At 47.0% G+C, this 13,992-nt stretch overlaps 3 protein-coding genes across 3 annotated transcripts; 2 read left to right on the top strand and 1 right to left on the bottom strand.

Moving 5' to 3' along the window:
• Positions 1-3,859: 3,859 nt before the first annotated feature.
• PPTG_03244 (hypothetical protein) lies at positions 3,860-5,850 on the top strand (the record flags this gene model as incomplete). The annotated part of the gene is made up of 1 exon (XM_008895921.1): positions 3,860-5,850. The coding sequence occupies one exon, from the start codon at positions 3,860-3,862 to the stop codon at positions 5,756-5,758; it is 1,899 nt and encodes a 632-aa protein (XP_008894169.1). The 3' UTR covers positions 5,759-5,850.
• A 1,016-nt stretch (positions 5,851-6,866) lies between these two features.
• Positions 6,867-7,588, bottom strand: PPTG_21246 (hypothetical protein; the record flags this gene model as incomplete). Its single annotated transcript, XM_008896499.1, has 3 exons — positions 6,867-6,909; positions 7,199-7,247; positions 7,567-7,588. 3 exons carry the CDS (start codon positions 7,586-7,588, stop codon positions 6,867-6,869), a joined length of 114 nt encoding a protein of 37 aa, XP_008894747.1.
• A 3,882-nt stretch (positions 7,589-11,470) lies between these two features.
• On the top strand, positions 11,471-12,472 carry PPTG_03243 (hypothetical protein; the record flags this gene model as incomplete). The annotated part of the gene is made up of 2 exons (XM_008895920.1): positions 11,471-11,877; positions 12,058-12,472. 2 exons carry the CDS (start codon positions 11,471-11,473, stop codon positions 12,470-12,472), a joined length of 822 nt encoding a protein of 273 aa, XP_008894168.1.
• Positions 12,473-13,992: the final 1,520 nt, after the last annotated feature.

Below are 13,992 nucleotides of genomic sequence, written 5' to 3'. Positions count from 1 at the left end.
TGAAGAAGAAGAACAAGAGGAACGCGAAGATCCAATTCAATGATGAGCAGTTGAAGAATTTCAAGGAGCTGAAGAGGCGACTGTGCAATCCTCCAGTGTTGCACCTCCCTAACTTCGGCCAGCCCATGCATCTGCGCACTGATGCGAGCAAATTCGCTGTCGGTGGAATATTATTCCAAGTCGTGGACGGAGTTGAGCGACCCATTGCGTTCACAAGTCGAAAGATGAAATCCGCGGAGCTCAATTTTCCAACACAGCAACAGGAGCTACTTGCTATCGTGCACGCGCTAGCAGCTTTTCGAATTTACTGCTTGGACAAACCACCGATCGTCGAGACAGACCACAAAAGTCTCGAAGGGTTGTTCACACAGAAGATGGCTAACCGCCGATTGGCTAGGTGGTACGACATTCTCGCTGAGTACCAACCCACGTTCTCGTATCTTCCTGGTGCGAAGAACGGAATCGCGGATGCATTGAGCCGCAGACCGGACTTGCAGCCAGATACGAAGTATTTCCATGACCTGAGTGTGTCCAGCTTCAACGACACTTCCTTCAGTCTTGCTGACAAAGCCTCCTGGTTTACTCTAACCATTGAGTATTCCGGATGAACGCTGGAGATCAATCTCCATGGACTTCATCACGGATTTACCTAGAACGAAGCGTGACGTTGATTCGATTTGGGTCGTCGTCGACCGACTGACCAAGAGATGCCACTTTGTGCCGACTACGAAGAAGGTAACAGCCGAAGGCGTTGCCCGTCTCTTCATCGACAACATTTGGAAACTTCATGGTATGCCGACGAATATTGTATCCGATCGAGATAGGAAATTCGTGTCTGCGTTTTGGCAACACGTCTTCAAGTCTATCGGCACGACACTCAGCATGACGGTAGCACACCGGGCTCAAGGCGACGGGCAAACTGAGTGAATGAATCGGACGCTAGATCTTCGATGCTTCGTTCGTCCACGTCAAGACGACTGGGACATTCATTTAGCGAACGCTGAGTTTGCCGTCAACTCAACGGTGAACTCCAGTACCAAGCTCGCACCGTTCGAAGAGGATCTAGGGTATATCCCGCTGAATCCGCTACAGCTTGCAGCGGAGCAATTTGATACGGTTGTAAAAAGTCGTCGGGGCGCTGAGTTCCACGAGCGCCAAGCAGCTATTCTTCTTCGCTGCCGTGAAACACTTGTTCAAACGCAAGAGCGAATGCGTGATGTCTACGACAAGAACCGACAAGAACAAGTTTTTGAGGTTGGCGACCGTGCGTACTTGAGCACCAAACACTTGGATCCCAAGCCCACTGGTCTGCCAGCATCCACTAAGTTGGGTCCGAAGTGGATTGGACCTTACTCTGTTGTGCGGAAGATACACAATCATGCTTACAAACTCAACATTCAAGCTGGCAACAGGTTTCACCCAGTATTCAATACGGGTTCGCTGAAGCCGTACAACGAGCCGACACACTTGTCGCGGCCCAACGAGGTTGTACGGCTGATGGAAGTATCGGCCAGATCGTCAAACGCTTGGTGAAGTGTGTCAATAGTCCACAGATCCTAAGAGTACAAAATGATTGATGTACATTCTGTGCTTGGCGTTGAATGGAATGCTGAGCGACAGCTGTACTGTTCCCCATGAAAACTCAAGCTGAACAAACAGCAAGCAGAAGAATTGCTGAGAACATAGTATCGCCCTCGAAGTCTTGGACTTTGCCAAGCGTCACCAGTAAAAAAAGCTCAAAACACAAAACGAGAAGGATCTACGTCTATAATCCCTTGGGATCGGCGTTTGTTCAAGCGGTGGCATAGAGAACCGCACCACCGCTCTTTCTTGTTGTTGTTTTTATTTTTTTGTTTATTGGTTACTCTCTTCTACCGTATGCTCTAATCACCGATGTTAACGGTACTGTCCTCTCACTCCAAAGCGAGCGCATCTAGATATTTTGTTTGCATCGAGACATTGACAAACACACTTGAATAACTTGAAAACACAAAGCTTGGCATGGCAATCACAAGTTTTCTTGTACCACTTTGTACTTCTTGAAGTATAACGTATAAAGTGTCCTCAATATTTCTTTGACATTTGTGGTAATATATCAAGTTTACTCCAGGACTCAGTGGATCAAAATGTGTATGTGTGTTGGTAAATATGTAATGTACAATATATGTATAAAATATTGTGTACGACCAGATTTCAGGCTTCTTTAGGATAAATACAGTAGGTATCTTAAATAACTAGGCCAGTATGGCGTCTGTCAACGTCAAAAGTGTGACAGGAAGGCCATTGGCTAAAAAGCTGCCGAGCGCAGCGATGGCGGCCCTCATTGGCTAAAATGCTGCCGAGCGCAGCGAAGGCGGCCAACGGCCATTCGTTAGAACTCTAATACAAACACACACATTAAATTTTACTCCAACACACAAAATGGCCAGGCAGCCCACCGCCGGACCCCGCCGGCGAGAACCCCATCGCACTTCGGCTGTGCGCATGCTGTGAGCAACTGCTCGACTGGGACGCCTTTGCGAAGCGGAGGTGGCCAGCACTTGCTACTGTGACCAAACATTAAACCACCGCCGCGAAGCGGCGGCGCTCGGCTAGTTAATAATGTACGTAAGTAGAGTATATTTATAAAATATCGTGTATGACAGGATTTCAGGTTTCTTCAGTTCATTCAGGAAAGATTTTACCGGTGTTGTAGCATAGCTGTGGCGTTCGGCTAGTCTCAGTCCTAGACGATACAGTAGTGACAAATTGTCACTGACAACGAGTTAGATTTGAGCGGAATCTCAACACAATGTTTAGATGCAGATAGGACGTAGACGAGAGATCCAATAATAGACTGCCGAACTTGTTTAAACTCGTTTTGGTATTTGTTTGTTTACTTCGAAGTACAAGCCCCAAACAGCAGAACAGTGCGAAGTTACCAGACATCAGAGTTGCCAAACAGCGTCTCCGTAAACAAATTGTACGGCATTTGAATTTTAAATTGATTCCTGTGTACGTGTAATGGTCTAATCACCCAATCACCTCCCCTTTTTCATATTTATGTATGATCTTATCATCCAATCCCCTGTTCATTTTTTTATTTTGTACAGAGACAGATATTCGCCCACTTTATGGCTACATCCGCAAACAGTAGACGGGACACAACTCCCTTTTCTGAAGTCTTTTGCTGTTCCCAATTCAAAACGATTTGTTTTAGAAAAGGTTAAAAGGGGCTAAAAATAGACCCGCATTTTCAGGTTTGACAGATTATCGGTATTAAACGTAAGCAAGAAAAGATTCGAGAGGTGGAATCTGGGCTGATAATCGTCCTGTGTGCAATCCCAGCAACATTTAATGCTATTCTATCGAACTACTACTAATAAGTATTAATTTCTACCTCCCTTGGGACTCACACGTTCTGAGCGAGCATGCTCTGACCAAGCTATGATGAATAACAAAGCTTGAATGGATTTTCTTCCTAGAGAAAGTGTTCTAAACGGTATTAATAGAAAATGAAACAAGAGAACGAGTCCCAATTGAGGCTGTCATGTTGTCGTGACGCCAACATGTATTGCATTGCACTTTGCAGACTCGCGGTGCAGAGGCTGCCTCTCTTGTCTGGTCTTGCTCCACTTGATAGGAGTATTTAATCAAATCCTAGCGTTGAAGTATACTAGCGACCGGCTCGATTGCCTTCCCATCACCATTGTTCCGCAAATCGTGCTGCCGCCTGTTGAATTAACACTGTTGATCGCGACTCCGATAAGGATCCCGGGGAGTTCAAGACGTCAAGATGGACTCATTCTGCATTTTGCAGCCTCGGAGGTGTGCATCTACCTCAAGCTTCGTCCCACCTTCCACTCGCGGTCTCTTCAAGATGCTTCGATCAAGAGTGGCACTCGCCCTTTTGGCTGCCACTGTCTGCAACACCGGAACACAAGCTATCGACTGGACCTTTTGGAACGATAAAGACGATTCGGCCCCTTCACCCGCGTCGTCCAATGCGTACACAGAGACCCTGTCTCCAGAGACCCTTGCGACTATGGTGGGATCCGACTATCTGGACAATGTCAAGGAGTTAATTTACTCTGGAAAGGGATCAGACTTGGATTCGGCGTCGGGCTCGACTTCAGAGGCACCTGGTTCTACCGCTTCGTCCTCTTCTTCCATGCTCGATACGGACGATGACTCTGCATCGACTGCTCTGTCGTTAGCTGGATCCTCTGCTTGGGACTTGGCAGTACCTTCAATGGACGAGGTCGCGACTCCATCAACCGCCGTTAACATGTATGAATCGATCTACCGCAACTGGGTGGGGCCTTGGAGGCAGTCCGAAGACCCCGCTTGCTACCGTGAGGCTCATTTCATGAAAAAGTGCCCAAGCAACTACGATCGCAACGAACTGACAAACACATGCTGGACGGAATGCCCGATGGGCTATCCCGTGGAATGTGGCATGCAGTGCATTTTGCAAAACAACGACTGCGGTCGTGAAAACGCTGCCAAGGTCTCAGCTGTGGCTATGGCCACGCTAAGCATGGCCTCCTTTGGTGTGTTCGGTCAACTCGCCAAGTACGGAAGAAAGGTGAGCTGGGCAGTGGCTTGTGCCAATTATCTCTTGGTCTTTGTCCGAGCTGTCATCCGTTTCACGCGTAACCAAGTGGTCAACGAACCGGAGACGCCGATGGAGAAGCTCCTGTTGCTGCTGTACCAGACGGGCTTCGTCGTTGCTGATCTTCCGGCTACTATCTACGCGTGCTCAGGCAAGCCTGTTCCGCCGAACCTTCAGCTAACACGCCAACTGTTGCCCACTGCTCAGTTACTCCTTCTATTGACTGTCGCTTACGACGACGAAATCATCAGGAATTGGGAAAAATTCAAAGCTTTCATGAAGAGAGCCAACTTTACGGAAGCAGCTGAACAACTTACGGAGGGCGAGATCTCAAGTCTGGAAACGGGAATGAAGCAGAACTCGACGTGCGGCGATGACCTCAAGATGTTGACCACTCAAGTTTGGATGACAGTGGACGAGTATCGTCAGAAGAACCCAAAGATCAGTGAAGGTGAGCTCCGGCTTAAGTTGAGCGAGTCGGACCTCATTCTGTACCATATCCCCACTGTGACCAACAATTGCATGCCGAAGATGATCTCTGAATCTACGGTTGCCACCGCGTATAAGACGCGTGAGACGCTCCGAAAGACGTACAGTTTAATGATCAATGATCTTATCAAGTCAGGCAAAAGTGACAACGGCACATCCATGGCCGCAAAGCACAACGCCTATACATGGCTTCGTAATGGTCTCTGGTTGGCTTCGTATGCTTGGGACCCGACGGATTTATCGACTCTGTTCGCAGAATTTCTTCAGACTATCTGTGGTCCTACGCAGTTCATGGGTGAAATCGATGATGGCAATGAGCTCGCCACTCTAGGAATGAACGCACTTCACAAGGCCTTCAAGAACAGCACGCTCTCTTGGAAAAAGAAAGGTGATGGTGCTGTTATTGTTAACTTTAAGAGCAACGACACCAAGGACGTGACCATTAATATCAAGTCTGGTGGTGACAAGGTTGGCAACGTCAAACTCAAAGCTGGGGGTACTGCCCAGTGGAGGTCGAATGTTACAACACTTGGCGGCAAGACTCTGTACATGGATCGCTGGCGACCCGGTTTCCTTGGACTACCCGGTACGGGTGGTGGCTCCCTGGTGTTATGGGTGCCCATTTCGCGTCAGGGCGGCCATTTGGAGATCAATGCTCAGCTCAACGTGAGCTAAAGAACTTATTAACTAGAGTCTATTTCTTGTTGTTAGTTTACAATAGAATTACTAGTATAAAATACTTCGAAGTAGATCGACGTTTCATCACATTTATAGGCTGCTTTTTGCATTCTACTTCCAGTTGAGTGTTCAAAAAAGACTATCCTACGACACGTACTACCTGGCAGTTTTCAGCAGTATCGCTTTCACGTCATATTGCATTTGGCGCCAGCAAGATGTCACAGCTGAGCTGAGGTGGGCTCTTAACGATTCCAGTGCCTCGTTCATCTAGTGAAAAAGTAAAAATTCAGTTTAAACTTTAAAGCTTTCAGTTTATTTATTCTTTTACATACCGTATTATATTTAGTGAAAAAGATACAGTACCCAAAATAGGAGTGATTCACCGTTCACCCTATAACCACCGTACAGTAATCAGGCCTCCGGATTCCGGACCGGAAATGCAATTTCAGCTTGTGTCCGACACCGGAATTCCGGTGTCGGACACAAGCACTTTCGTTGCCATCACAATCATCTCTATTGTTCGTGCTGTTCACACAGAAATCCCCCTTGATCAGCGTAGCTCGTACTTTGTATACCCTTTCATATCTGCTAATGATGATTTGAGAATTCATTTGTATTTTTCTAAATAAAGGTGGTAGTTCCCCCCTCTGAAATATTATGTGCAGTGTCCCGTCTAACACCTGCGCTTATCGATGGGGTGTTGTGTACAGGGACTGTAGAAAAGCCAAACCGAGGTTTTTTGATGTCGTGATCTTCAAATGCCTCTATTATAACAGCGGTCCGTACTTGCAGTTGAAGTAGAGAAGTATATGGCTTATGTTTAAAAGTTCGTAATTAAGTGACGCCTTCTGAAACCGAAAACGCGCTGTATTACTCGATGAGTCCGCATCAAATGTCTTTTTTAATGTTCACACAGAGGATTTTCCAGCTTACTGGAGTCGTTGCTCTCATATAAAGCTTTGAAGTTAGATTGTTACCCCTTTTAACCCTTTTGAGCCACAGTCCAGCAAAATTGGGTCAAATATATTCAACAGATTGCCCGTTTGTGTTTTAGATCCATAATACCGGCGGCAGTGCCGGTAGGAACAATCGGACCATCAGTAGGCTACTGCTGTGCGACGTACACACGATCTCCTCGGTAGTAATCCCTAGAAATGGAATACTCCCTCAATAGAAATAAATTAGCGGTTCACGTTGACCAGTCTCTTACTAACCCAAGATATTATTCCCTCTCACCCCTCAATCGTAAAATAGAATACAAATCAAATATTCCTATTCTGGGGTGCTGTAATAATGGAAAAACCATAACTGTACAAGGGCAATATTACGGCCACGTCCGATCCGAATGTTGAATTGATGAAGCCTATTTTTTACCCCATTGGGCGTGACTCGAGCTTTAGGATCCTCTTCACTCCACGAAACCCAATTGGCACTTACCTGGTCGGGTGTAGACTGGCGTACTCCTCGTGCCGCGTTTTGTGGCCAACTGCGAGACCGGAAGTTAGTCCAGTGCTTTTCTGCGCATCAGTAGCTTCCAGATCGTTGTTTGTAATGAACCTGAGGAAGACCGTAGATTTGTGAGCCCATGAATCTAGCTCTGTATTGGACAAACTAGGGATGTGAGCATGGTGCTAGCATATTTGTTCTGCAGTCGTTGAGTATTGTGTGAGACGGACTGGTTGGGCTTGAGAGGAGGGTTTCTGGTGTGGTGAGCCAAAACTGGCAATTGGAGAGCAAGACAGAATGAAACGCCAGTAACGAGCTCATATTAGTAAATTTTGTACACTATTTCAAACTTAACGTACTCGGATCCAATTTGTGGTTCATTCACGGATGGGAATACCCTTAGACAGGAATATATTTGAAGCTACCAGCGCTATGACTACCGAGGGGATTGTCTGAATGTTTTTCTGGTGATCGAAGTTGATGACGTACGTTTTCAAGTCTCTAGTACATGTACCATAAACAAGTAACCCGGAAAAAAAGGTTATTTGACATTTTGAGTATGTAGTTCCTCTCACGTATGCATATTTATTTGTTTTAAGCATTAAAATATTGCTTTAAATGAGTAACAGAATCACACCCTATTGTGCACTGGTCGATATTTGGACCTACAGCACTGTACATACCCATTTGTCAGTGAGGAGGGGGGGGGGGTTATAACTTACGATATCCGGTCAAAAGCCTTTCCACAAAGCAAATCATTCAGCTTAGACAAACTTCAACTTCAATCTACTTTCAACAATGAACAACCACCAATGCGTGTCATTCCCTACGATAGAAGACGGGGTTATCTATTTATCACAGGATGGATGTTTGAGCCACACACACATACTGTCACAAGTTTGGAGAAAACCAGGACATTTGCCCAAGTTTGGCTGCTAACATCGGGGCGCGGCGTGTGCGTTGTTCACACTACGGCCCAATTTGAGCGCGAGAGTCGGCACAGAGAGATGTGCCCACAGGCCTCGAACTGCTTGCGCATCGCACGCTCTGAGTAAACGCTTATTAATAGTGGCTGCTCTGGACAGAGCAGTACGTGTGACAAAAGGAGGAATTTTCTTATCTGAGTGGATATCCACTCAGATGTCCCCAGACCAATCCTAAAAACGACCCACTCGTTTTTGAGGGGTAGGTTTATAGAATTGCTCAAAATTGCTTGGCGCTCTTATTAATAATGCGGAGCATGCTTCCATGTAAGAAGTGAAAAGACTCGGTCCCAAATTCGGTCAGTCCCAAGTTCGGTTATGTGTGTCCGGAAGTTATTATGTTGCTACTGCATCGTGTTACAAGTCTAGAAGACTTTAAAGTTGATGTATGGCGGTATTGCGAAATTGGTGACGAAGGTGAAATCGATTAGCACTTCCTTAGACGGCTTGGCAATTTTGGTTAAGATGGATAATAACCATTCCAATAATTTTAGCAAAATGCAGTTTATAGTGATCTATAATCTTCAACGTGCGAAGTTAATAAGAAATGCCGTGAATTTCCCTAAAATTGAGCCTGCACAGATGGTCACTATTTGATCTAACTACTAGATTTCTTCGCTTATTGTTTCACCTTCGTCAATTCCATTTGCATTCCATATAACGTCGAGTCTATATCGGGTTATGGCCCCTCGATAGAAATATTTGACTGCAGAACCCTGATATTGTGAACGCCATCTCTGATCAATTTAAGTCCTGCGCTGACGAAATACGTGTATCCTCTCCTTAGATTAATCTAATATACTTGTTTTTCAAGCTTGTAGAGACTATATTATAGTATCTACAAGCTTGAGAAAAAGTTTCGTGCTATAGCATCTTAGCAGTTTCTTCGGGCGTCATACAGGTAGCTGCTACCTAGGATAAGGCGTGGGATTCTGCATCTACGGTGAAATCCCAGTTAATATCTACCCCTAATACGATTTAGTAAATGTTGTACTTAAAAATATTCATACACATTTATTAATACTGATTGTGATTTAATCAAGCACTCATATAAGGGAATCACGGTCGACGATGGGGACATCTGAGTGGATATCCACTCAGATAAGAAAATTCCTCGTGACAAAAGCTAAAACACACGAAACCTGGTGAACACTTACCGGTACTGTCCATACTGTCAAACTCATCATACACCTACTGATTCAAAAGCATACACGTTTTGACATTTTGCTCATACTTAGTCGTGGTTACATCTGTAGACAATGCTACGAGCATCCTGAAGAGGAAAACAACATCACAGCCACCGAGTGTGAGCCCACTGGTGCTGATGAACGACCGTATGGTTAGTTCGTACAATAACGTATGGGTACAATAAATAAGGTATTGATATTTGAGCTCATAGCATTTTACTAAGTATTAAGTTTAGAGTATGACAAATTGTCAGGAATTCGCAGATGGATTTCCTGACAGATCGAGAAGCGTCTGACATTTATTAGATGTGAATTACCATTGCTTGCCCAAGCGTCTTTCAATTAAATAGACCGTTCCTATTACAACTAGCTGTAAGAGCACATACTGCCATTGTCACTGGACAGGTCTACGAAGAGTGTTGCCAACAATGGATAGCCTTAAACGAACTGACCAAAACGCGCTTTATTAATAGCATCCCGGCGACCTACCATTTGGCAAACCATCAAGTATAAAAGAATAGTAAAAGCAAAATAGAAGGCCACGTTCATCACCATCAAACTATTAAGTATTGGTACTTGTTTCGTGGACGCATGCGGGTGTGAGGCTTATAACAAACAAAGAAGGAGGGTACCACTGGATGCTAAAGTGCACAAGGTGCCTTTTGTTTCCATTTAACGGAAGTGCACTTATGGAACCGGTAAGAAACTCATTATCGGTAACAGTGTTTCTTGGGGTTTATGTAATTGGGGGCCTTCGACAATTTAGAGCGCTTGGTTCTGGTCTTGAGAGTGTGGCCAATGTCTTTCACGATTCATTAGAGCTAGTACCTGAGTTATGGTTTTGGGTCTCGCAAAAGAACACCAATTGGGGGAGCTGGCACTCCCTTAAACGTCTTTGCCTAGTGTATTGAGCAAAACTCAATCTGTTGCTATCTCTATTACTGCGCTGTCTGCCAGCTCGGGCCAGCAAGTCTCTCAACCAGCCACTCACCCGAAGGGTGGCAGTGGCAACTCACCACTGCCGATATGGTGATTGCCTTGCCGCCCACTGCACAGGATGTATGAGGCTACAGTATCCAACCTTTAATTAAACCCACAACAGTCCACTCTTTAAGAGCCTCACTCAGCCTCGTGAACGAATCTCCATCCTGTGCCTCATTGACATGGTGAATATCCGGAGGATGTTCGGGTTTCCGGATAGCGCGAGAGGGGTTACACAACCTATTGTATTATTAGCAACAAGTCTCGAGGACGTGAGCCAGCAAGCAGGCCAACCGGCTCAGTAGATGGTTCATTCGTGAGTTTTCCTCGCCCTGATAAAGTGCCAGCCTCAAGTAACTCTCCATACCGCTTCTAACATGCCTACGGGATCAGTTTCTGCCGGAGACATCGCCTTCGTAGGCCCCTCGCACCTACCCTCCCTCGACGGTTTTTCATACATCCTCGTTACAAAGTACACGGGAACACAGCCACCGTTCGTAAGACAGGACCTGAAGATAACGAGGAGAGTCCCGAGTTCGACGCCAAGACTTCAATTCTGCGCCATCGAATTGTGAATGCAGCAGAGACTGAACTGTGGCCAGGCTCTTACGTTGGTCACCCCATCACTTTTGTCCAATCCGGAGACGAAACCAGCGACCTCTGGGAGTACGGCTAGTGTCGGGCTACAGCATGCAAGACAACGGACCACTGCTCCACATTTTTTTTCGCCTCGACAACCAAACTCACCGTATCCCTCTTACTGAAACGCACAGTGTGATAACAGTGGATCGCCTGAATTACGCTCTCCGAACTGGGGCAACGGTCAACTCGATGACTCTAAAAGCGTTAGAGCTACTGGACAAACAAAACGAGATTATAGTCGCATGCGGAAAAAGTAGAACCGGCCTTCCAGCATTAGTATCGTCAACGATGCTCTGTGTCCCCTTCGTACCAGACGAAACGACCCCCCTCATTCGGCCAGATACACTCGAGATAGTATCTGTCCGCCGCCAACATATTGTGGATTGCGAGCTGGACCGACGAGGAAACAACGCAATGGCCGTCTTCTCGGACCCCAACTTGCCCAACTTCCTGCAACAGCTACCTCATCTATGTCCCCTAACACTAACCGTAACGTTCCTGACGCTAACACCCTTGACTTGGCTTTTAGTGACTCAGAGGACGAAATGAAGACGGACATACCGTCGACAGTACAGGCCGATATTGACCTCGTCCGGCTGCAGAATCGCCCACTCCGCAAGCGCACCCGCGAGCCCGAGACGGAACGCGATCTTCTGCTATCGGAGGGCGACGTTCCAATTTTTCCAGCGGTCCAAGAAGCACAATCGGCTTCATTTTGGCCATCGGCAATGGAGAAATTCGTACATGACGCCGTGGTACACCCGTCTCTAATCGGTAAGAGCGCACAAGGTGTCCTCGAATCTGTCCAGCAAGGATCCCGAACTCAGTTCCTAGCCACTCCCCCCGTCCTCCGTCTTTCATACGATTTTCAGCTTCGGTATGCGGGGTCTATCGGTTATGCACTTCCGCCGGTTTCACCACGAAATCTATCAACAACCCACGTCACTCTCCGTCAATATGACAAACTCCGGCCGCTCGAACGCGCTCCAGGCAGCCACTCCTCCTAAGACTATATCCGACATCGTGGGAGCTTTACAAACACTGCTACTGTTTGCAGAAGGTTTCTACAACAGCACGGTGTGCAACTTTATCAAGGCTTAACATTCATGGAGCAGTTTGCAGTTTCGTCCCGGCCGGACGGCTCCATCAGCAACTCGCTGGTTTCGTGGATAGACTACAAGCTCGGCAAGTTCCGCAGCGAGATCATTGTGACCAACTTACAAACGGCAGCGCTAATAGCCAACGAATTTACCCGAAATGACGACCTCCTCATGGAACGAGTACAAGCTCATCATGAGCGTCAACTCACGGTATTAGTGACATCAAAGACAACGCGTGCACCTGATGCGCCTCGTGCCAACATTTCTCGTGACAACCGCGCTCCTAAGCCTTCCACTGTCCCTTGTAGCCCTGTTACCCAAACAGGGCAACAAAACGCTGTGCATGAGGTATCTGTCCAAGAAGGGCTGTAATGGACCGGCACCAGGCCAATGTTTTGACCCCAACCGAGCACATTTCACGCCACTAGCGCTACCGCCAGATGCCAAGACATTCATTGACAAAAACTTCCTCGGTCTAGCATCAGAGTTTCAGGACTTGTGACGCCAGGCGAAGGTGTCACAGTCCGTGCCTAGCACGACCGCACTCGGGGCCCAAGGGCAGACCGCGTCAACAACATCAGCGCCAGAACGGGTGCAGGCTCTCGATTCTGTGCAGTCTCGGTCAGAAGTACAGGCTTCTGATATAGTGGTAGCTGGTATGCACACTCCAGATATTGACATGCGAGACGCCATGCTCTCCGCAGAATACATTTAACATTTCAGCCAACAGTACAATGACACTTACCACAAGTTCATTCGATCTCAAACTGCCATACATCATATCATGGCATCGGACTCTATACATCGCTATCGACAGTTTGCGGCGGGGTTAGATGTCGACATTCCTTGTGCACCGCTGGACCAGCTCAAACTCGACATTCAACGCATCAAAGCTGACTCTCAACTTGCACGGAGTAGCCGTCTGTCGCTAACGGAGTTCGTGCGACTTTATCGCAATCAGACAGCAAGTGATCCAAGACCCAACAAAGATCTTTTCGAGCTTCCACGTCAAGCAGATCCCAATCTCCAACATCTAGTCGGTCGCTGGAATTCTGTTGTACAGAATGGCGTGGAGTCCATTTGGAACTCTGACAAACCGCAATTGCAACTGACCCGGCCGCAAAATCACAAGTCTATCGACAATTATCTTCCTCAAGTTCGCGAGAATCTCGCCAAAGGACAACGAGATGGACGCTATCTTATAGTCGAAGTCGACTTGCTAGACGAATGGCCTCATGTCTTTATCAGCCCGATCGGAGTGGTGGAAAAAAATCGGAGAATTGACGTCAATCCGTGTAATTAACGACTATTCTTTCCCGGATGGCGCCTCAGTGAACGATTTCAGCAACCGTGTCGATTTCCCCGAGATATCATACAACCCATCAAAAGATATTGCTCGTCGAATCCTCGAGCTACGAATTCGATTCCCATGTCATCCCATCCTAATATTTATGCTTGTCGATGTATCCGGAGCCTTTCGTCACATCCCAGTCAGCGCCCAACACGTGCACATGTTTGCCTTCCGCTTCGAAGGTCTTCTCATAATCGACCTTTCATGTGGTTTCGGTTGGTGTGGATCACCAGCTTACTATTCACTACCTGGGTCCCTCATCAACTACCTGCCTGTATCAGCCAGCCAGCGCTTGCACCTTTGGACTCCAGTTCATTTGTGGGGAATGTTTAATGCGACGACCGCACATGCGTGGAGCTCGACACCGGGACAAGATGCTTTGAGGCTAATTTGGTGCTACGGAAAGCCATGGCAGCTCTTGAGTTCGTCGCCATAGATCGACGAGTTTCCTCACCTGAACGACTCACAGTTCGAGTCGGTTCGGAAGATGGCGGGCATCTTCGGGATGCAGGCCTTGCAAAGCCTGGTGGTGTCAACACCG

Source organism: Phytophthora parasitica (assembly GCF_000247585.1).
Source record: "Phytophthora parasitica INRA-310 unplaced genomic scaffold supercont2.4, whole genome shotgun sequence".
NCBI classification, from domain to species: Eukaryota; Oomycota; class Peronosporomycetes; order Peronosporales; family Peronosporaceae; genus Phytophthora; species Phytophthora nicotianae.
The sequence above is the reverse complement of the archived record's forward strand: the minus strand, read 5'-3'. Positions and strand labels throughout refer to the sequence as shown.